Genomic DNA, 23,907 nt, shown 5'->3' with positions numbered 1-23,907 from the left:
CCAATACCAAAGATGGATCCATATGGGTTTAATTGCTGAAGATATCCATCAAACAAAAATCCAAGACATTGATTTTCACCTTTTGTTTTATAATGCAAAATATGGGTGTGGGCCTTTCAGTGAGCATTGAAATTATATTTTTAACAAAGTGAATTTCCAGCCAAGATTCCCACCTTATTGTGTGTGTTGACTAACGATAAAAGCAGAGCAGTTTACTCATAAAACTTCGTTTCCTATGGATTTTGCAGCCTAAGCAAATCAATTTTAAGAAAAAAAATCAGTGAACCAATTGTGAAATTAGGTCCAGCATCTCAGGTGATTTTGACCCATTGCACTCAAAACTGATAAATACGAGGATGAGGATGTATTTCTCCTGTTAGAGCGCCATGAATTTTGTAACTCTTTATCCTGGAGGGCTATGGAGGCTGAGAGAGAGATTGTTGGATGTGGTTGAATCAAGCATAATGGGGAACAAACAGGAAAGTGGAGTTGAGGCCAGTATTAGATCAGTCAGTCTTAATGAATGGTGGAGCAGGCTCAAGGGGTCATACGGTCGTCTACTACTAATTTTTTTAAATTGCTTTTTAGAGGAGGAAGCTCCATGAACAGTGTGAATTATTTTGCCTATTAAGTTCTACGGGAAGCAGAGGGGGAGAGAGTTGTGGACCTAAGTGATTTTTGCACCTTCATGAGCTTACACATGAGGTGCCAGAAGACTGGAGGAGAGTTAATGTTGTTCTTTTTGTTTAAGAAGGGCAGTAGGGATAAGCCAGGTAACTACAGGCTGGTGAGCCTTCAGTGGTTGTGAGATTATTAGCGAAAATTCTTAGGGATAGTATTTATGCACATTTAGAAAGGCAGGGGCTGACCTGGGACAGTCACCATGGTTTTGTGTGTGGGAAATCCTGCTTTGCTAATTAAGTTTTTTGAGGAGATAACTGAGAAGATTGAAGGCAGAGCAGCAGTCATTGTCTGTTGGGACTTTAGTAAGGCATTTGACTAGGCCCCATGTGGTAGGCTGGTCTAAAAAGTTAAGGCACATAAGATCCAAGGCAAGCTGGCTGATTGGATCCAAAATTAGCTTGGTGTCATGTACCAGCAACAAAAGAAACACACCGAGTCATGTATAAGTGTTAGAAACTATTTTATTAATAACTACTTATGATAATAAGAAAGATTAAAAAAAATAAAAATGTTGGATGTTAAACATTAACCCCAAAAACTAAATTCGAAGTGTGCGTGTGGCAAATTCCCAAACTCCAAGTCCAGCAATAGTTCTCAAAGTTCAGTTCAGCAAGCCATAAGGTGAAACATGAGCAAAGGCTTTTGCAAAACCACTGTTGACTAAAGAGAAAATGTAGAGAGAGAATAGAGAGAAATTACGAAATCCAAATGTTCCACGATGGAACCCATACGACACCTCAGTCAATGATGATCTCCACTGCCTTGTTCTGAAGTATCTGCCACCCCGAAAGGCATTTGAGATGTGGCCGTTCACAGAAATACCCTGTTTTCTTCTACAGGTTAACGACAAAGTGGACTCCACTGGATTATTCCAAAGATCCATACGTGGACTGTAGTGACAGACACAGTTACTGTTTTTCATCCATCAATACAGAGACCAGCTGGCAGTGTGTCTCTCTCCCTCTCTCTCTTTTCTGACTGAACCAAAACATCAACACGTCGTTATCTTCTGCTGTTGTCATAATGACACACCACACACACACACACACACTACTGTACTATGTCTTAAAGGGACATTCACCAAATAGCAAGCTAATCCGTAACATTGGTGACAAGGGGCAGAGGATATTGGTGGAAGGATGCTTTTCTGATTGGAAGTCTGTGGCAGGAATCGGAGCAGAGTCCCTTGTTGTTTGCTTAGATATGAATGCAAAAGGTATGATTCGTAAGTCTGTGGATAACATAAAAGTTGATTGTGTTGTGGATAGCGAGAAAGGTTGTCTAAGGCTACAGCAAAATGCAGATCAGGTGGAAAGCTGGACTGAGTGCTAGCAGATGTGAGGTAATGCATTTAGGAAGTCAAATAGAGGAAGCACATATACAGTCAATGGTAGGGTGCTAATGAATGTTGATGAACAGAGGGATCTTGTAGTTCAAGTCCAAAGTTCCCTGAAAGTGGCAACGCAGGTAGATAGGATGCTGAAGAGGACAGAACACATGCTTGACTCCATAGGTCAGGGCATAAAATGTGAAAGTTGGTACATTATATTGCAACTTTACAAAACACGGTTAGACTGCACCCGGAGCATTGTGTGCATTTCTGGAGTCCACACTATTAGGAAGGTTGTGGTTGCACTGGAGAGAGTGCAGAGGAGATTCACTGGGATGTTGCCTAGAATAGAGGACTTTAATTATGGGGAGAGATTGGATAGGCTGGGTTTATTTTCCCTGGAGCAAAGGAAGCTGATGGTGACTTGACTGAGGTATATAACGTTATAAGAGGCATAGATAGGGTAGTTAGTCCAAATCTTTTTCCCATGGCAATGGTAACAAAAACAAGAGGGCATAGGTTCAAGGTGAGAGGAAGGAGTTTTAAAGGGGATTTGAGGGAAAGTTTGTTTACGCAGATGGTGGTTGACATCTGGAACTCAATGCCAGAGTAAGTGGTGGAGACAGATACAATCATTATGTTTAAGGGACATTAGACACGCATTTAAATAGGCAAAACATAGAAGGATACAGACTTAGTGCAGGCAAATGGGATGGGCAAAAAAGTTGGCATGAACATAGTAAGCTGAAGAGCACATTTCTGTGCTGTACAACTCTGACTCCCTAAATTGTCTTTTATGAAGTCAGGAACACTGTAATTTGCTTTACTTCTACCTTATTTTCGGTACTTTTAATCTTTCTCATTCTAAATCATAAAGTTATGTAATCAAGTCTACTGCCAGAGATTTAAACATAAACGATAAGCTGCCAATGATGTGTTGACCAATGTGATGTTAGTCAGATAATATGTTAAACCAAGCCCCTGTCTTACCATCTCATGTGATTCCATTTTCAAAGAAGAATGAAAGAATTTTGGCAACATTTATTCCTCACCCATTATCACTTAAAAAAAATAGATTATCTTTGTATATATCTTAATGCTGTCTCTGCAAAAATAGTTTGGCATGATTACTGACATTATATCAATGACCATACTTCAAAGGAATGGCTACAGTATCTTTGACAGAAGCATGGATGGACCTGTAAGTAGGCTTCACACAAATTATCCATTTGTGGGAGATAATCAGAAAAACATCCCATAGAAATTGCTAAGGTTATTTATAAAATAAAAAATTTATAAAATATTAATAAAAAATTATAACCTAACAACACCAGCAATATTTCTGGTTTGCTGTCCCAGTTTATTGCGAGGTGAGGTACGATTGGTCACAGTGATTTAAAATGAATAGTTAGTTAGGCACACATTGCAAATACGTGCTTTTCTTAGGTATCAAAGGATTGGATTTAACAGAGGTGCCTTGAGTATCCAACTCTTAAACTCGCTCGTCATTTGCATTAAATGACAGATGCTGATAATACCCCTTCCCAGTGAATCATCAACTTTGTGTGTGTGTGTGTGTGTATGAGAGAGAGAGATGGCTGAGAACCTGGAAAAAAAATGACAGTACTGTGCTTGTTATCCAGTTTTGCAAACACAGGCAACAGGAACATTGTTGATTATACTTCTGGAACGGCCATTCACAAGAATTGAGCAGGCTGTGAAATTCTTTTCCCCGCTGAAACAGTAGACTGTTAGAGGCATCATTCTTATCAGCTAATCAATGCAACAAATACCTCACTGATTATTTTAAATGAGGGCGACCACTTTAGCATTTGGCCGCTTAATCATGTTAATAACCTCTTGTGAATGATCACTATAACAGTGATCAGAGAAACTGAATTCCAGTTATATGTACCATTCACCAAGCTATTGATGGGTTATTTAAGGGCTGTCATAAGTCTGTTTTCCTTTATTGACTTTGCATTTCTTTCCTTCCTTTCCCTGGCAGTACTTCAATTAAGGCTACAGCAGAGACGAACAAGAGAACAGCTGGTGGACCAGGGAATCATGCCACGTAAGCATCTTTCTTGTAAATAAACATAATATATAAGCCAAGTAAAAGCAAGTATTTTAAAAGATGATCTTGATGTGAATTTCCTGGATCCTTCCCCATTTACTGAAGCAGTAAATCTTTTAATTTGTTGCAAAGTTTACTCTCAAGGTTGTTATTATTAATCACACTCCAGATAATGGTGGGACATCCTGTTTTTAACTGATGATGAGTAACCTTTTCCAAACTTGTAAATGACAAGGATCTGTATTGCATTAAAAAAAAGGCATTTCGTAAGTTCTTCATTGTTTACACAGCTGGCAGATTTGTAGGTACACAGCCATTTAAGTCATTGGTTAATGTACACTTTGTTGTGTTGAAACATGAAAATTCGTGGTCTTTGAGTGAGTTCATGATATTGTTCATGACCTGCTGCATTTACACAGTTAGGAATTCTATTTTACATGAAATATTTTTAAAGTTAGGTTATTCCCCTACATTGATGCATGGTGGTACTTTGTTATGTTTGAGAAAAGAATATTTTTAAAAAATTTTTATTTACAGCGTGGTAACAGGCCCTTCCGGCCCAACAAGTCCGCGCCGCCCATTTTAAACCCAAATTAACCTACCCGTACATCTTTGTAATGTGGGAGGAAACCGGAGCACCCGGAGGAAACCCACGCAGACTCGAGAGAACCTACAAACTCCTTACAGACAGCGATGGGAATCGAACCCCAATCGCTGGCGCTGTAATAGCGTCAAGCTAACCGCTACGCTACCATGCCGCCTATAATATTAGCTATACTTGATGAGGCTGCACCAAAAGACAAGCTGCTGCCCAGTTAATTTAAAACTCAGAATATTGATGTCAAGGTGTAAGAGTCCACCACAGCTTGTGCTTTTCTTCTCTTTGAACTGCTTGCCAACCAAGAAAGCCAGTGGCCTCTACTAATTACTTACTCATGGGAAATCAGCAACCTCCCTCTGACCATTATGAAGGAATTCACAATCTTCCCATGCTCCCTTGATTCTTAAAACAAGGGATTTCATAAATTATAAATATGTGCACCCTTGTTTGGTACAACATATAAGGAAAGAAATCAATGCATGTTAAACATGAATTCAATGCCATGCAAGAGGGGTTCCAAGGAGAAGGGAAGGCATGGGTGCAAATGCACAATACTTTAAAGCATTGGATTCCATTCACATGCCAGGAAGATTGATTTCTTGTGTATATTTATGATTTGTTACAGCTTGCAATGAGAAGCTTCAGTCCTCTGTTCACACTTAATTTCTCTCCACCCTACAGTGATTGGCTAGTGTAGCAACTAGCCCATCAACTTTCTATAACCCTCCCTGAATTGATCAGAGGTGCAAATTTTATTATCATCATTCATTAAGAGCTTGATTCCTCCCTGACTTCCAACTAAAATTTAGATCTTGATTTTAATTCTTTCTCCCCATCCTGGTGGATAAGAAAGGATAAGACAAGAGAATCCTGAAAATGAAACTCCCAAATCCTCACTTCTTGTCACTATAATATTAGCTATACTTGAGGCTGCACCAAAAGGCAAGCCGCTGCCCAGTTAATATAAAACTCAGAACACTGATGTTAAGGTGTAAGAGTCCACCACAGCTTGTGCTTTTCTTCTCTTCGAACTGCTTGCCAACCAGGAAAGCCAGTGGCCTCTACTAGTTACTTAACTCATGGGAAATCAGCAACCTCCCTCTGACCATTATGAAGGAATTCACAATCTTCCCATGCTCCCTTGATTCTTAAAACAAGGGATTTCATAAATTATTTCCAATTTCTAACAAAAACAAATTTGCAGACTTCCTCAATGTCTCTTCTACAGTCTTTATGTCAGGACAATCAATAATCTTCCCTGGTCTTTTAACAGGAAGTCATTTAATCTCTATGTGATCTCTGAAACCACAATTGCTCTGGCACCCGGCCTCCCCTTGATGTTACCGATCAAAATATCAGGTCACTAACTATGGCTTCCTGTAGCTAAATTCCAGCTTGGATTAGTCAGTAGTGAATATGGCTGGGTGTTGGGGTTGGGAGTCTGGAAAATTATCATTAAATGATTCCACATCCCTAGTACTGTAGCCTAGAAATGGGTTTTCACATACCCTTCTTCACAATGTCAGCTATGGTTCAATAGGGACTCTCACCTCTTGAGTTAGAAGGTTCTGAGTTCAAGTTCCACTGCAAATTTGAGCAAATGAATCCAGATGAACACTCCACTGTTGGAGGTACCATCTTTCAGATCAGGTACTAGGCCCTGCCTGCTCTCATGGGTGGATAGCAAAGGTCCCTATGGCACTATTTTAAGGAATAGCAGGGAGTTGTCCCTTGTGTCCTTGCCAATACTTATCTATCAATCAAGATCACTAAATTGAAACATCTAATTATCACATTGGTGTTTGTGAGGCTTGCATTTCCTGCATTACAACAGTGACTGCATTCCAGAAATTACTTAATTAGCACTTGGGAATGGTTTGAAAGAAATATGAAATGAACCATATAAACTCAAGTCTCTTGTTTTTCTTATACCTGGTATGTAAGTGCAATGATGTAATTTGTTCCTAATTTAAACCTAAAATTGAGTGCATCTACCTCGGGTATTGAAAGTTAACACTTTCAGTTCAGGTCTTTGTGTTTGAAACACTTCTGTGCAGAAGTGTCCAATTTGCATATATCATTTATTCATTTAAAATTCTTATGCATATGCATTCCCACAAATGGCATGGGCATAGATTCTCATGTGCATAAATTCTCTGTTTTGTGCAAATGAGGTATATCCCTACTGAGAGTTGACGACTTAAGAGACTGAAGTTTGGCGAGGAGTGCTCCTGTCTAGTATCTAGCTGACCAATAAAATGGATTACATTAAAACTTAAACAAGAGATGTATTAAGGACAGCCCAGTAATACTGGACATCATAGTACCAATGCCAAGTATCACTGATTGTTTGTCAACCTCATTATTCGTTATTTACCCAGTCAGAATGGAACTATCAATTAAATGTAATCATATTCTCTGGAAGGAGGAGGGAAACTAGAGAGGGCAAACAAAAAGCCTAAGAAGGTATGTCACTGCCTGTCAAAAACATGGCATAAACCAAGTTGCCTTTTTCCATTGAACCTTTTGTGAATCCGGAAAGACCCTGAATTAGTTACTCCACCTACAGAACTCGACAGATTTGGCTAAAAGGACAGCTAATGAATTTTTGAAACTGCTTTATGTGCCTTGATGTTTGATTTAGTGATTCTCTGCATCTCGTTGATTAGATGGTATTCATTGTTATAAGATGTTATACTATGTATAACATTCACCTGCTTCTGCTGTGCCCATGCAACCTGAACTCTCTCTGTCTACATGTCCATTTTGATTGATCGGAGCCTATTACTTTTTTTTAACCTCTGGAATCTTTTATGCCCTGCAATCACATACCCTTCTCCATGTTACTCAATGATTCCTTCTCTCTTTGGCTTTTTGCTCCTCCCCCAGTCCATTTTATTGCCCCTTTGCATTTGTTCAGGCCACACCTCTCCAGCACTTCCCCAAAGGACATTAAAGGCACTAGTTATTGCCTCCTTGCAAACTGCTTTGGGACTTTTTTCCCTATGTTTACACCATTATGCTTGTTATTATTTCTTAACTTGCTCTGTGTAGCCATTTTTGACTCATTTTTAGTATAGAAAACTGATAAAGCTCTGTGTTACTTAAATTAAGTCAGCAGGTTTCTATAATGTACACAAACAACACAAGCATTTTAGCAAGCTGAATATGAACTACTAATACCAGTTTGAGTGGGTGTTGGACATAATTACATGGTGCTAAACAACATGAATATTTAGGATATTTTAAGACCACATAAAGCTTTATATCTTATTCCAGATCCAGTAAGTGTAATTGGTGTCTAAGGGGCAATTCATTGTTTTCATTTTCAGAAGCGTATTTGTGGAGGTTTCTGTGCACATTTAAATATCTACATAACCAATTTTCATTTCTTTAATACCAAACAATTTTGCACTCTCAGTAAGACTAACTACAGGTATAGTTTCCTTTCCATGTTATGGCTTGCAATAAATTCCAAAGGAATGCAATTTCAGTAAGTAAGTCACATGATTCTAAAATGTTGCTTATATAATAGAATTACCTCGAACTTGCACTATTGGGGTAATTTTAACCCTGCCCCAGAAGTGGGTGAGTTTGGTTAGGGCACGTGGTTAAAGTGCTAAAATTCTGAATTAGGAAACAAACTTGCCAAATTCCTGTATTTAATGTGGATTGCCAGGAGATGAAGAACAAAGAACTTGAGCCAAAACGTTAATTGTTTACAAGCCTTTTTTCATAAATACACAAATATTCCAGGAATCCACAAATCATAACTGGAATCCATGAAATAAAAGCAAAGTAAGCACTTGCTGGAAACTTTCGGCAAGTAAGCAGCATATCTGTGGAGAGAAAATGGTGAATGGCTGTCAATTTCTGATGAGAGGTCATTACACCTAAAACATTAACTCTATTTCTCATTCCACAGATGCTGCCTAACCTTCTGAGTATTCTCAGTAAGTTTCTGATTTTATTTCATATTTCCAGCATCTGTAGTATTTTGCTTGTTGATAAGTAGAAGCAGTGAAATGGGTCTCAGAACTTAAAATAACAACAAAGTTCGCTGTAAATAAAAACTGACGGACATTCCATACTGTGAGTTCCTCTAAGATTTTAGATCCCACCTTTTCCTGAACCTGCTCCCATATAAATTGTAAAATGAGAGTCCCCAACTGCTGAACACTATCTAATGACGCTTAATTTAATTGCGTCCAAATTGACATTACCTGCTACTCCTGGAGTTTTTTTCAAAAATATTCTTCTCTAAGAATATCATCCTGTAGAAATGTAGTTTCTGTATCAATTGACCTGCACTCTTATAAAGAAATCGTCAAAGGAATCAAAAATATTTGATTATCATTCCAGCCATGTGAAAGTCTACCCTAACATCTGTATCACCTGTTATTTTCAAGATGTACAGCAACTGAATAAGATTAACATTAATTGCTGCAAATCACATGGATTCAATTAACACTGCCCGCAGAAGACAGCCATTTGGCACATTATGCCTGCCGCTGTCTTTAAAGAGTTATCCATTCACCCCACATCCCTGCTCTTTCTCCTTCGCTTGACAATTTTCTCCCTTTCAAGCTTTTTGATTTAAATATCACACTTTAAGTTCTGAAACCTGGTCCAAGAGAAATAGCCAACTTTTTTTAATGCAGGTGGGATTTAATTTGCGCTTTGATTGTGAATTCTTATTGCAACCAAGTTTTAAAAGCCAACAAACTTAATTCCAACGCACAACTTCCTGCTTGTACCCTGAAACAAACACTGCATGTCATCTCCTTAAAATGAAGCTTCAATTAGGTGCCAAGACCTTCGATCCCAATTTATTTCCTACCTAATCTATGAACCAATAGCTTACAAGTTCTCAAATCAATGTTTTAAATGTACCATTGAAGGCACTGCCTTGTGAGTGCAGTGCAGGCTACCCTCTAAATGACACTTTTCTCATTTCAGCAGATTTTAAAATGAAATAGTCTTCATGTTCACAGGGTAGTGTATACATCCTTTTAAAAAGACCCACAAATAAAAATAGAAACAGAAAATGTTGGAAATGCTCAGCAGGTCATGTAGTGTCTGTGGACAGAGAAAATGTATTAATGTTTCAGGTCAATAAATTTTTACCTGAACTAAAAGAAGTTAGAAATCAAACATATTTAAAGTTGCAGAGAACAGGCAAGGTTGGGGAGAACAAAAGGAATATCTGTAACAGGGCAAAGACTAAGAGAGATTTAACGAGACAAATGGCAGTAGTGGCATCTGAGGTCAGATGGTGAAGGCCTGTTAGAGTGATCTGTCTGGAGGAGATATAAGCAGAAGTACATGAATGTGAACATATAAGAAAGATAAGAACACAATTCTCTATCTGTGGAGAGAGAAAAACAGAGTTAATATTGCAGGTTGATGACAGTTTGTTTCAGAAACGGCTCATTTCAGTGAAAGATTAGCCCGGAATGTTATCTCTGCTTTTCTCCATCCGCAGGAGCAGCCTGACTTGCTTGAGTATTTCCTCTACTCTTTATTTCAGCTTTCCAGCATCTGCAGTTTATCCCTCATTTCCAATATTATTTGTTTTTACTTCTCCCCTCTATTTTATTCATCTCCTTCAATTTACATCTCTGCCTGATAGAGCAGCTGCCTTTAACAGAACTTCACCATGATCTATCAGCTGGCATCACCACCTTTTGTGTCATTGATTCTCTTGGTTTCAACATTATTGCAAACATTCCCTTTGTTCTATATTACCACATTTATGAAATATGGAAATTATTCATGGAGTGAAACATTTTTTGAGATAATTTGTATTGTTCACATCCCATCTTTGGGAAAAATCTAGGCTGGCACTGGAATTCAGTGGAGTATGAAGGCATACCACACCATTGATGGTAGTACAGTTTTTCTGAAGAAATGATAAACTGAGGCCCATCTGCTCTTGTAGATGAACAGAAAAAAACTCATCACACTCTTTCAAAGAAGCGATTTGGAATTATATCTGTTGTCCTGGCCAATATTTATCCCATAAATCAATATTACTAAACTATATTATACTGGAAAGTAGAACGTGCAGCACCAGATTTTAGTATATGCAGATTGCAGATAAAATACGTTTTGTGCATTTTTTGACATTTGCACCCACTTCCATGGCTGCCATTTTTCTGGCATAATTCACACGTGATGTAATCAAGATGTATGTTGCTCATCTCTGCCTTAATGACAGAAACTGAAGGAATAATGTGCAACTTACAATCTTCATTTTGAAACAAAGAGTAAGGCCCCAGTAAGTTAACAAAAAGACATGAATGGAAGGTTTCCCATTGGGACATTGATATTTGGCTGTCTGCATGTGCTTCCCTGAATTTTTTAATAGTCTTGCTTATGTTAGAAATCCATTGCTGGGTCTTGTGGTGCTTGTATGTATTCACAGCGTTAAAACATGCAGCAATATCTGCAGAATTACAAGCCCTAGTTCAGTGGGTGATGGGAATGGGGTTGGGGTTGTGGCCAAATGCACATAAGATGATGCTTCCCCTCCTCTGTTTTCCTTCATCTCTATGGTAGCCAGCTGCTTCCTTCAGGCTTTGCCATGCTTCCCATTAGCAATGATGGAGCAGCTGCAATCCCTGCAGGCAACTTGGGAATTATGTATGTTGCATTTAATGCAGAAAGTGGAGGAAAACCCCCTAATGAATTTTTAAAGATAAATTTCTCCAGTCCTGCATTTTTTTTATAGAGATGTTCTCTGATTAGCGTTAGTGCACGGCACCCATTTACAACACCAGATATGTGAAATCCAATTTCCAGGCAAATATCTGTTCATTATTATATTGCTGTTTGGGAAAGTTTGCTGTGTACAAGTTAGCTACCATATTTTTTTACATTATTACATCGAGCCTTAACATCAAAAGTAATTCATCAGCTATACTGTGCTTTGAGGTCCCTAAGGAGAGTATGAAATGAGTATATAAATGCAGGTCTTTCTTGCATCGTTTTCCCATCCATTGCATTTCAGTTTGGGAAGTAAGTGGTATAAAATCAATAGTGATCAATAGAACATGACATGTTTCTGCAGAATGATGTCTACTGAGTAAGAACAACTGTAAAGGATGTGTATATTCTGCCTTTCACATTATTACCTAATACTCAATGATTGTCACAGTAATTTAAGATCATAACTAACAGAAGAGTTTCTAACCTACTAACCAATGCACTTCAAGTTTCTACTGAGTAACAAGTTAATAGTCTGTAATACAAGAGTTTATACTAACACATGGTATACAAAGGATAGAACTGCTCTAGAGAAATAATGTTTAACATTTCTGGATAGCGAACTGAAATACAGCTTGTGGAAAAGTAAAACCCTGGAGAGATCTGCTTATGCGTTCAGAAAATTAAAACCTGATTCAATTTTGGAAAAATGTTTATCAGGGTATCCCGGGGAGAGAATTATTTCTATAAACAAGCAGCTTGAACATGATGACTCGTGTTCATTGTAAATTACAATTACAGCATCAGTGATAATTAATGGAGGATGGGTTAGTTGACGGGTTGTCTTTACTCGTAGGTGTGCTATTCATTTGTACAGATAACCAGTTTGTCACAAATGCATTAAGAGCCCTATTTTTTTTTACAGTTATTTTTAACCTGTGTCCAATTTCCATTTGTGGTTTGTAGCAGCTGGAGCTATGACAATGAAAAATTGAACAATGATTATTTCCTGAGCTTTGTGCAACTGGACAGGCGAGAGGTGTTTGCTTACTGAGGTGATAAGTTAAGGCAAGTTTAGGTTGGGGTTAGGGTTTGGTAACATAAACCAAATTCAAGATGTGAAATTGTGGTATTCGCTTATAGAACATTGATGGAATTACATTTTGGGGCAAATTTTGCTGAATGGAGTTAGTGGTTTTGATCAGAACCACTGGCTTCCATCAGTTCAGACTTTAAGTCTCAGATGTGTGTGCACTGTCAAATGCAAAATCCAAGACTTACTAAGCAACAGCTGGTGCTACATCTGTCACTATCCTCCATTGTTGGAATCCATGTTGGAGTCAGCCACAGTCTTGCTGGGATTCCCTGCAGTTACTTTGCAGAAATGCTCCTTTGATCCCACGTTATGTTTGATCTGACCCTTTGATTTCAGTGATGATTCTGGGCTGCATCCTTATTATTTTAAACACTTTCCTTCAAATTTCTTTAAAATGCCTCTAACAATGGTTAAAATTCTTGACCACTTTGACAGACAATAATGCTCAAACCCCAATTTTGCCTTCTGTGAAAGACCAACAGGGTATTCCAGGCACAGGCTCTTCACTGCCTGAGGCCTGGTTGACACTGAGACCTCATTGCCCAACTTGAGGGGAGTGTAAGACAGCAAGGTCAACCATCCACATCTGGGCTAGGCAACTGCAGCATGCATTGACCATGGGTAATGGTTCTGGCAGTCAGCCAGGTCCAGCAAGATCCAGCCCAATATCTCAGAGAACCTGACCTATGAATATAAGACGCAGGTAGTTTGATGCACAATATCAGGCATTGAAAGAACTTGGAAAGAAAACCAAGAGACAGAGAAAATCAGAAGACAAGTTACCTGTTGCTTTTCAGCCCTCCAGCTGCCTCAAAAACCAGAGCCAGAGCTTGGAAGCAGGAATGTTGCCAGTTAAGGAATAATGAGGCACATCTGGGGATGGTTTAAGGAGTGTGCAAAGAAAATTTGGAGAAATGATAACAAAATAAAAATTATTGTTTGCAGATTAACTCATTTTTTTCTTCCTTTCCAGAAGTGGTTGCATGAACATAAAATATTGAAGAAGTGCCAGTAACAGAGTAACTGTAGTTTGCAAGATACTGGCATTCCTTCAGTCCTTTGCCCAAGTCTTCATTTTCCATGTATAAACTTGCACATTTAAAGGAGCAGTATTGCTGTCAGAGTTTACTCACTTTTTTCAGTTTTCTTATTGGACTGGGGGCATCATACTTGAGTCTGATCATTGAAGTCCAGCAAGATAGTTGAAAGAAAAGAAAGACTTGTATTTATATAGACTCTTTCATGACCGTGAGACGTCGCAAGATCTAGTCACTGCTGCAATGTGGGAAACACAACCAACAATTTGTGTACTGCAAAGTCCCAAAGAGATCAATGTAATCATGACTAGACCATCTGTTTTAGTGACCTTTGAGATTAGGATTAGGCCAGACAATTTCCACACCCTTTGTCAGACCTGAAATGTTGCCTGTTTCTCTTCCCACAAATGTGCCTGATCTGCTGAGTATTTCTGGCATTTTCTGTTTTTGTTTTAGATGTCCAGAATCTGAAGTGTTTTTTTTAATTTTTCACTTAATTTCCACAGGACATTAGGACAGGGTAGTGGGCGATGGGATAAAGGATGGAGGAGGGGAGGAGAGGAGATGGGCAGGACATCAAGGCAGGGGAAGGGAGCCACAGGAATAAGGGAAGACAAAGGAGTCGGTGGGGGGGGGGGGCAGGGAAGGAAAAGAGGTGGGGTTGCCGGATGTTAGAGTAATCGATGTTGAGGCCATCAGGTTGGAGACTCCCAAGACAGAATATGAGATGTTGTTCCTCCAACCTGCATCTGGCCTCAATGTGGCAGTAGAGGAGGCCATGGATAGACATGTCAGTGTGGTGATGTCTTGTAGCTGCCTTGTGCAGAAGTCTCTTTACTGCTTAAAATTCAGTCACCAGTGTTACTGAGTTTTGAAGAGTTTATTATTTTTGTTGAATTGCTAAGATGCTTCTGACTACACACTTCGAAATGGGTTGAAACAATAAAAAAAACAAACACAAGAACAGAATTAGTTGTTTACTGAAATGAATCGTCATAATGTGACGCTGTCACTGCCTATACTATTTGACCATTTCTCATAACATCACAGAAAAATCCTAACATTTTCGAGCTGAATACTGAATTTAAGTTAGAGAAAAATGTTACATATTTTCAGCTGTCCCACTTAAATGCTTTCTAGCTTCTTGTGTAACAAAATGCTGTTGCAATTTGCAAAAAGCCATTGTTGATGCTGTAGTAAATACATTTTAGGTTTAGATTGATGAACCTGGTATTGTTTAGTATTTCACCATGTGATGTCTTTTATATAATGCTGACTGCAATCATAGAATTGATGGGTCAGATTAATAATTCCAAGGCCTTGTGATTTTATATCCTGCTGTGTGTCATTTGTCAAAAGCTTGTCTGTTTGGTTGAGAGAGTATTACCACATTTCCTCTGAGACAATTTCCTGTCAGTTTAAAATTTTTCTTTCCACCTGTTTACAGCATTGAAGAGCCCAGCTGCATTCCATGAACAGAGGAAGAGTTTGGAACGAGCAAGGGTAAGGAACATGCTTCCCACGTACAGAGGAGCAAGGCCATCCACCCCCTCATACTTGATCCACCATTGAATATGATCTTGGCTGATCTTTTACCTCGCCACCACTTTTCTGAATTTATTCCCTTAATATTCCCAACTCAGATATGATATTCAGACTTAATATTCAGAATACAATTCACCTTATCAAGCTACATATGTATTAATGAGAAGGTAGCTTGTAGGCTGCGTTACTCTGTATTAGCCGACCTGAGATCTATATAAAAACACTTAAACATAATTGCACCTTTTAAACAACAAAAAATTCTGTTTATATTGTGTTTTAACATTGCAAATCATCCCAAGGTACTTTTTAGAAACATTATGTTACAAAAATTGAAAACCAAAGTACATAAGGAGATGTTGGAGCACATGATCAAAATCTAAGTCAAAGATGGCTTTTAAGAAGGGTGGTGACGGAGAGGTGGAGGGTTATGAGGAATGAATTCCAGATCGGAACTCCTTGATGGCTGAAGGTGGTAGTGATGGAATGATTAAATTCAGGTTATTTGGGAGGTTGTGTTTGGAGAAGTACAGATATCTTGGAGAATTAAAGGACAGGAAAAGATTATAGAGATGAGGAGTGGAATTTAAAAACATTGGTGAGAATTTTGAAAATTGAGGCATTGTTTAACTAGGAACCAGTATTAATTAGAATGTACAGGGACAATGTGTAAACTGTGTGAATTATGATTATATGCAGTGAAGTTTCAGAGGGTAGAATGAGGAGGCCAGCCAATATTTTGCTTGAGTAGTCTAATCTAGAAGTAATAAAGTCATAGATGGTTTCAGCACCAGGTAAATTAAGCCACTGGTAGAATTATACAACATTATAAGCATACATCCAAACTCTTAAAAATGTCAATTGCAATCTTCAGTCGCACTCAACTAATTTCAATTTCAGTTCTATGAATACATACTTTAAAAATTTACTTCATTTTTTCTCCCTTATAATTTTCTGCCTCATATTGAATGTGGGAACCTTTATATTTTGCTGCCATGCAATCTGCTTCAGGCAACACAATCGCAGTACTGGCCCATGATCTGCTAGCTCCTAGTTGGTGTGATTAACAGTGAGGCAGCCATGTCAGTTTCTTCTCTTGTGCCCCTCGTTTCCACCCCTCCCCCCCCACCCCCACCGTCCCTCACAGCAAACCTCCTCATCCAAAAGAAAATTATGGCTGTGTCAAGAGCTGGGTGAGTTTCAGAGATAATTAATTTGAGGGCTTGAATGAGTAAATATCATATTGGGAAGACTATATTCAATCAGTCATTCTCAACTAAGAACATTACTGGTAACCTGTCACTAACTATAACACCACCTGGATAGATACTAAATAATTATAGTGAGTTAGGACAAGCATGTTGGAAGTATCCTATACTAATTATTATTAAATACCTAATTAGCACTTAAAACAGAAGTTACAAGTTTCTTTTCTTTCAGACTGAAGACTACCTGAAACACAAAATACGAAGTAGGCCAGAGAGGTCTGAATTGGTCAGAATGCACATATTAGAAGGTGAGAAAATATTTGAACTCTGTAGGAAAACATTTATACCAAGCTGATAACTATATATTATATGGAGAATTTTTATAAACATCATGTATTGTGTTGCAAATATCTTTCCATTACATTTTGGCGTGGAATCTACAGAGACCTTGGCAGAGCCTTCACTGCAGGCCACTCAGATGAAACTGAAGCGAGCCAGACTGGCAGACGATCTGAATGAGAAAATAGCTCAAAGACCGGGTCCTATGGAACTTGTGGAAAAGAACATTCTCCCTGTAGATTCCAGCTTAAAGGAAGCAATTAAAGGCAAGTAGTAATCTATTTCACATTTTGATTGGCTTGGGCTTGCTGGCCCTGATTGGGGTGGAGTGAAATAGAAGGAAATCTTTGATGTTACATAGAAACGTAGAAAACCTACAGCACAATACAGGTCCTTCGGCCCACAAAGTTGTGCCTAACATGTCCCTACCTTAGAAATTACTGGGCTTACCCATAGCCCGCTATTTTTCTACATCGCAAAAGTCTCCTAAAAGACCCTATCGTATCCACCTCCACCACCATTGCCGGCAGCCCATTCCACGCACTCACCACTCTCTGAGTAAAAAACTTACCCCTGACATCTCCTCTGTACCTACTCCCCAGCACCTTAAACCCGTGTCCTCTTGTGGCAACCATTTCAGCCCTGGGAAAAAGCCTCTGACTATCCACACGATCAATGCCTCTCATCATCTTATGCACCTCTATCAGTTCACCTCTCATGCTCCGTCACTGCTAGGAGAAAAGGCTGAGTTCACTCAACCTATTTTCATAAGGTATGCTCCCCAATCCAGGCAACATCCTTGTAAATCTCCTCTGCACCCTTTCTATGGCTTCCATATCCTTCCTGTAGTGAGGTGACCAGAACTGAGCACAGTACTCCAAGTGGGGTCTGACCAGGGTCCTATATAGCTGCAACATTGCCTCTCGGCTCCTAAATTCAATTCCACGATTGATGAAGGACAATACACCGTATGCCTTCTTAACCACAGAGTCAATGCTGCTTTGAGCGTCCTATGGACTCAGACCCCAAGATCCCTCTGATCCTCCACAATACCAAGAGTCTTACCATTAATACGATATTCTGCCATCATATTTGACCTACCAAAATGAACCACTTCACTCTTATCTGGGTTGAACACCATCTGTTGTGGGGGAGAGGTTTAAAAAAAACTTGTATTGCAAGAAAGAACAAAATGAAAATCTTCCATTTATACAACACCTTTCATGAGCTTTGCAGTCAATTAAGTACTTTTTGTAGTGTAGTCATGATTGGAATATTGGAAATACAGAAGCTAATTTCATGAAGCAAGCTCATGTAAGCAGCACTATGATGATGGTTAGATGATCTGTTTTCAGTAGTGTGAGTTGTGGAATTAATAAAATCAAGGACCCATGCATTTCTTTTGAAATAATTCCATGCAATCTTTTAACCCTATCCATGAGAGTAAACATAACCTTAATTTAGAAACTCCTCTGTGACAATACAGCACTGTGGGTCCAAAACACTCCCTTATTGGCCCATTCTTTACCTACCACCTCTTGATGAAGCTGTTAACACTGTGAATGATCTCTATCTGTTTGTCAACATCCATTTGCTGCAGGTTTCCCCACATGACTACCAGAAACAAGCTGTTGGGTGATATTGCTTATACACTTCACTGCAACCTCCTTGGTTCCCTTTAATGTCAAGATTTTGACTTCAGCTTGTACCGTTAGGAAATGACAAATGAAAATCAAAAATTGACAAATTATTTTAAGGGAGAATTATTTAATAAAAGGATCCTCGTATTGATTAAGAACAAAATTATAACAAAAATTTCAGCAGTCTTCATATAGGTGCCCCTATATTGAGTTTATAAAATGGTAAGTAGAAAAGCAATGGAATTTAAAGAAAACAGATTCCTAAATGTGATTGAGCATGAGGTACACCATATCCATGTGAGGCTGACGGGCACATGCAGTGATGATGAACAGTGGGCAGCACACATTTTGATGTCTTGCATAAAATTGTTCCATGATCATAGGTTCTATGAAAATGGGATTTGCAGAGTAGGAAAGGGTTGGATGGTTTAGGTGGTTGGGGAGATGTGATACAGATACAAATTGCAATTTTCCAAAAATCTATAGGAATAGAAATTGTACCCAAAGATATGAAGTTAACAAGTGTTACATTGCATTCAAGAAAGAAGTGGAATGGTAGAAAATAGTAGCTCTTAATCTCTCTTTTAGTCTAGCCTGGCCTGCTGGGCATGCTATTGGAACACATAATACAGACATAGAGACATAATGTTCTTCTATCAATTTAACCAATTTGATTTCCACCCTCTCAGTGAATATTCCCTTTATTCTGAATCGTGAATCTCTGCAACTGAAAACTAACTTGTTTTCTCTCTTTCCCAGTTCTGAAGAAGGGTCTTGGACCTGATATGTTAACTCTGTTTCTCCTTCCGTAGATGCTGCCTGACTCGCTGAGTGTTACCAGCATTTTCTGTTTATATTTCAGATTTTCAGCATCTGTAGTTTTACCTTGATTATGAAGCATACACTTAGGATGCACTTGCAGCTTGCATCTATAATTTAGAAAAATGCCCAAGTTGGAGGAGTTTTAAATATTATTTACATCCAGGGTTGTTGGAATAACGTGTGCTTTAACACGTGGCTGTATGGGTAGAGGGCTGTAAGCTTTAAAAGGGGGATTTTTGTTTGAAAACAAAGATAGAAACAATTCAGGAAAAAGCAAGAAAATCGGGTAATGGTTCAAATTGGTGGCACCAGTATGTGTGTGCACACTATCCTATGACTGTTTTAGAAATGCTGTGATCTGAAGTTCTATGATGCTGACTGCAGAATGTCAAGGTAAAGGATCACAGAAGGCCCAGTTATCTGATTTTTTTTTAAAACTTAGTTTTATACTTGGTTTCAAAGACATGTTAAAGTTGAATAGCAGTAAAGTATTACCTTAATATTCAGACTTAAAAATGCCCTGTTATTTTTGAGTATTGTTTTTTCCCTGCCTTGTGCGTGACAGCTGTTTCCACGGATACAAACTTCATTGTGTCTTAGGTAGATAGCTATTCTACATGTTGGCCTGCACATTGACCGCTGGCTGCCTGTAAAAACTGGAAAACCAAGCTCAATATCTTCACATTTGACCTATCCCCAACATGTATTTTTCCAGAAAAAATCATTGTATTGTAATTAGTTCCAGAGCTTTAATCCATTTTGCTCAACTGGTGTGTTGTTGTGGTTAAGGATTGAACTCTCTGTGCTTGACTGGTGTTACACATCAAACCCTTGAACCTTCCTGGCCTTAGTGAACCGCTTCCATGTGGACAGAAGAAAACTGGAAAAATAACCTTTAATGTAGGATAACATGCACCAGAAAAAAGTGCCTTTATACATATGTAAACTAACATTAATGCAGACTTAATTTTGGAAAATACACCAAGAAAAAATTATGGAGTGTTTATAATGAGCAGTTCTAAACAAGAATCAACTTGTGTAATTGATATCTGTAAATACAATTTGTTAAAGGCTTGTTAAGAATTAATTTTATGCCTCTTTGGCAGGTTAACATACATTTTCTTGCATTTTTGTTTCAATTCCCTGTGGCTTCGCCAGGTTCAAATATTATTACCTGAGGTTGAATTTGTGAATGTATTCTGGTTGCATGTGCTGCAAAGGTTTATTATGTCAACTAGATTAGGAATAATTTTAGGCTACATCTGCCCATTGTCTGTGAAGAAGGCCATTAGTGCTGTGTAATTGGATGCTTTTCTCAGTGATCACTTTACCGAGTTTGTGACAACAGGTCAGCTGTGATATATAAATAAAGACAACTCTGCTGACATGCTGGTGGAAAAACTTTTCGACAGTCATGTTACTAATTATAAAGTGGAACTTCTGACCCGAAATAAAAGCAGAGTGAGGCTGTTCCTTCTTGTCATTTGTCACTCTTCCAGTATACTTACAATACTAAAAAATTATCTTTCATATTTTTCTGAACACAGTCCCTTGATTTGAAAACAGTAAAATTTGAAGTAAAACATTGCCAATTCCAATAGAACCCATTAATTAGGTCAATCATATTCAGATTTATTTTAAATTATTTTAATGTAGGTGTTAAATTTCTACCTATGGTGATGGAAACTATTATGTTACTGGATTTAATCATTTTACACACATCTTTTGTGCTGCTACTCCCTGAATCTGCACCTCTACACAAATAGATTTATGGTAGTTGAGACAGGAATGAGTTTCAGAACTAGTGGTGGTTACAAAGCACAGTGTGAACATTTGTAAATGGAAGAAAAATCAAGTAAATTTACGCATTTACACATGAAAAGTGTACTAACTTGATTTTGAATTTAATTAAGTTTTTATTGGAAGTAGCTATAAGATGTCACTCCATTCCATTCTAAATGGCAATGTGGAAAGCTGCTCAGTTGTAGCACGTGTATAGGCACTATGTAGGTTGAATACTAAAGTGTTTAAATGGTAATTCAAATTCCTCGCTTTATGTGAAATACCTGTGACAAAATCTGAGTAAGACAAGCAAACCACATAGACTTTATCCAGGAGTCTAATATAGGGGTGCCATGTAATTGATCACCTTAAAGGAGTATACAGTTCAAATTTAACTAGTTATTTTTGATGGTTTTTCAAATTTCCCTATATCATCTGGAATTGTTCTAACAGAATGATAGTAAAACACACCCAAATTAATTAAACTTGCATTTGTTTGATTGGATTTATCCTATTATCTTAAATATTCTGAACCCAACTGAGTCTTAAGACAGGCTACTCTGTACTTACTCCTTTTGTTAAATTTGACCGATACCTTTATGCCCCAATTATCTCTCCTCTACATTACTCACATCCCTATCCCTGCTGGATATCCTTCAAGAATGGAATGCTGACAAATATTTCACCTCTTATAGAAGAGCTTCCCAAATTGTGGGTAATTACCCCGAATGTGGTTGCAATGAGGTCCACTTTAGACCCACCACATTGACTTGAGTGTGAGGCATCTTTTCAGCCCTACTGCTGGATCCATCCCCACCTGCTGCTTCAGTAACCCTTTACATTTGAAAGTCTACCCATCCACCCTGCCATGTCCCCAACTGCAATCTGTTGAGAAGCAAAGGTCACAAGGAAGGGAGGGAATGAAGGCCTAACTATTTTCCTTCAGTACACTATACATGCAACCTTCCTCAGCTTCTTAATTTGGGTTGATAGTATGTCCTGTGGATGCGACTGACCAAATCAGCTTTATCGCCAAATGTGGTATGTGTAGCCATTGTCCACGTACTGCAGCTGAGTGACTAAAGCTGGCATGATCTTGGTCTAGATCGGAGATGATCTAATTTGAACACTTCCCATTTGTCCGGTACACCCCAACAGAAAATTTGTTGGAAGTGAGTTGTAACATTGTGGTAAGAAAGATTGAGAAATGTGTTGGGGCAATATTGCAGCTATGCTTGACAAGGGTATTCCACTGTCCCTCTTAACTGACAGAGTCAGAGGGTTTGGTGAAGTTAAAGAAGGTCATATATATTGGACAACACATTCCAATACTGAATACTGTTCCATCCCTGGATATCTTCTATCTCTGGCATACTGTGTTTATTCCTTTCTTTCACTGCATTTCTTGTGAACAGTTTTCTGGACCAGTTGCAGACTTAACCAATTTATCTGTGTATTTACTATCCAATTACAGAGAAGGCCATTTAACTGTCACATTCAACAGCACTGAAATAAACTATTTGATTTTCATTACTTTGCTATTCGTGGAATCTTATTCTGTGCCAGTTATTTAGTTGCTGTGTTTTGATTGAATTCTGCAGTCATATAACATCTCAAATATTAAAAGGACCATGTTGGAAAGTAGTTTTGAAAACCCTGTGGTAGAGGGTCTTGAAACCTTTCATGGAACCAATTGCTGCCCTGTCTGAACTCACTAAACCACCATGGGTTTGGTCAATAGGTATCTTTGCCCCTTTGGCTTTAAGGGTATTCTAATTATATTTTTATTTACGGAAGACTGTACTGATATATGTACATTTTAGAAACCAATTGACTATCATTTTTGGGGAGAATTTTGCCAGATGTGATAACTAGGCTGACCTGTTCCTCCAGCATTTCGTGTGTGTTGCACGAGGCAAAATATGTTGGCTTTGAACAGTATTTCAGCTTTGAGATGGTGGTCAATAAATAAAAATATGAGTACTAATGCATTTTTTTTAGGAAAGGGTCCATTCAATAAAATGAGAAACATTTCCTGGTTTCTCAGATTCATTTTGTAAAAACATGTTGCATAAATGAAGTACTGATATTCATTTCTTTTTGCAGTAGGACAAGTCCATTACCCCAAAACCTTAGACACCTTTTCATTTGATGAAGACAGTAGTGATGCCTTGTCTCCAGAGCAGCCAGGCAGCCAGGAGTCACAAAGCTCGGCTCCATCTCCAGTGGAATCCAAAGTGAATGAGTCACCATCTTCCTCATCCTCACCTGTACCAAACACCATTATTCAAGTGAGTGCTCTATCATGTAGTTGGAGATTGAGAAGATAGGTTGAATATGTAGACCACAGTGAGAAAAAAAGGGCATCGCTGTTTTTATGTTATATATGCTGGTACCTTACTTACGCAACTGCACAGAGCACTGATTCATTACAGTGCTCTTGTTCCTGGAATCTAAACACTCAGGTGTACATACCAGCCTGTGCTTTAAAAAGACGTCCCCTCAAGCTGCATGTTCCTCTGCTGGGAACTTAATGTGAAGATTTGCCCTCCCTGCTGTCATGTTAAACACCTGGCACAAACCCCAGCTCTCTACTGGTGCACCCTCAGCAAAGAATTGCCCATGGCTTGTTATGGAGTGGCTGCCAGTGAGGGCTCGTGTTTAGCAGCCCATTGAAAGGAGTTTGGTCCATTGCTAAGGATTGGCAGCAACTGCTCCAAGTGTTCATAGACTGCCCAGACCCTACAGTCTCTCTGACCTCCTGCTGAATGTGATGGAAGCTCCCTACTCCCCCATCTTTGTTTTCTTGCACAGTTCTCCCCAGCTCAGAAATTTCTTTAAGGTGACAAGCTCAATGGTGGTCATTGGACATTGAGCTTGTTACTGTAGAGAAAGCTCTGTGCTGGAGAGAGTTGTACAACCATACAAAGAAAGTGGGAGACACGAACTTCCCAGTATCAAAGGGAACCTGCTAACGGGCATTTACTAGACCCAGAGATGGAGAAAAACATAACTGATATTCAGCATATGAAACATGCCAA

General features: G+C 38.6%; 1 protein-coding gene across 1 annotated transcript in view; it reads left to right on the top strand.

Annotated features, from left to right (window-relative positions):
• mrtfba (myocardin related transcription factor Ba) overlaps positions 1–23,907 on the top strand; it is a 176,106-nt gene that overhangs the window by 128,148 nt on the left and 24,051 nt on the right. The window contains 5 exon segments of the mRNA XM_052021269.1: positions 4,023–4,088; positions 14,981–15,036; positions 16,516–16,591; positions 16,727–16,888; positions 22,973–23,157. Coding sequence (XP_051877229.1) covers positions 4,023–4,088; positions 14,981–15,036; positions 16,516–16,591; positions 16,727–16,888; positions 22,973–23,157 — 545 coding nt within the window.

This window comes from Pristis pectinata, chromosome 8 (genome assembly GCF_009764475.1).
Source record: "Pristis pectinata isolate sPriPec2 chromosome 8, sPriPec2.1.pri, whole genome shotgun sequence".
In the NCBI taxonomy this organism is placed as follows: Eukaryota; Metazoa; Chordata; class Chondrichthyes; order Rhinopristiformes; family Pristidae; genus Pristis; species Pristis pectinata.
The sequence above is the reverse complement of the archived record's forward strand: the minus strand, read 5'-3'. Positions and strand labels throughout refer to the sequence as shown.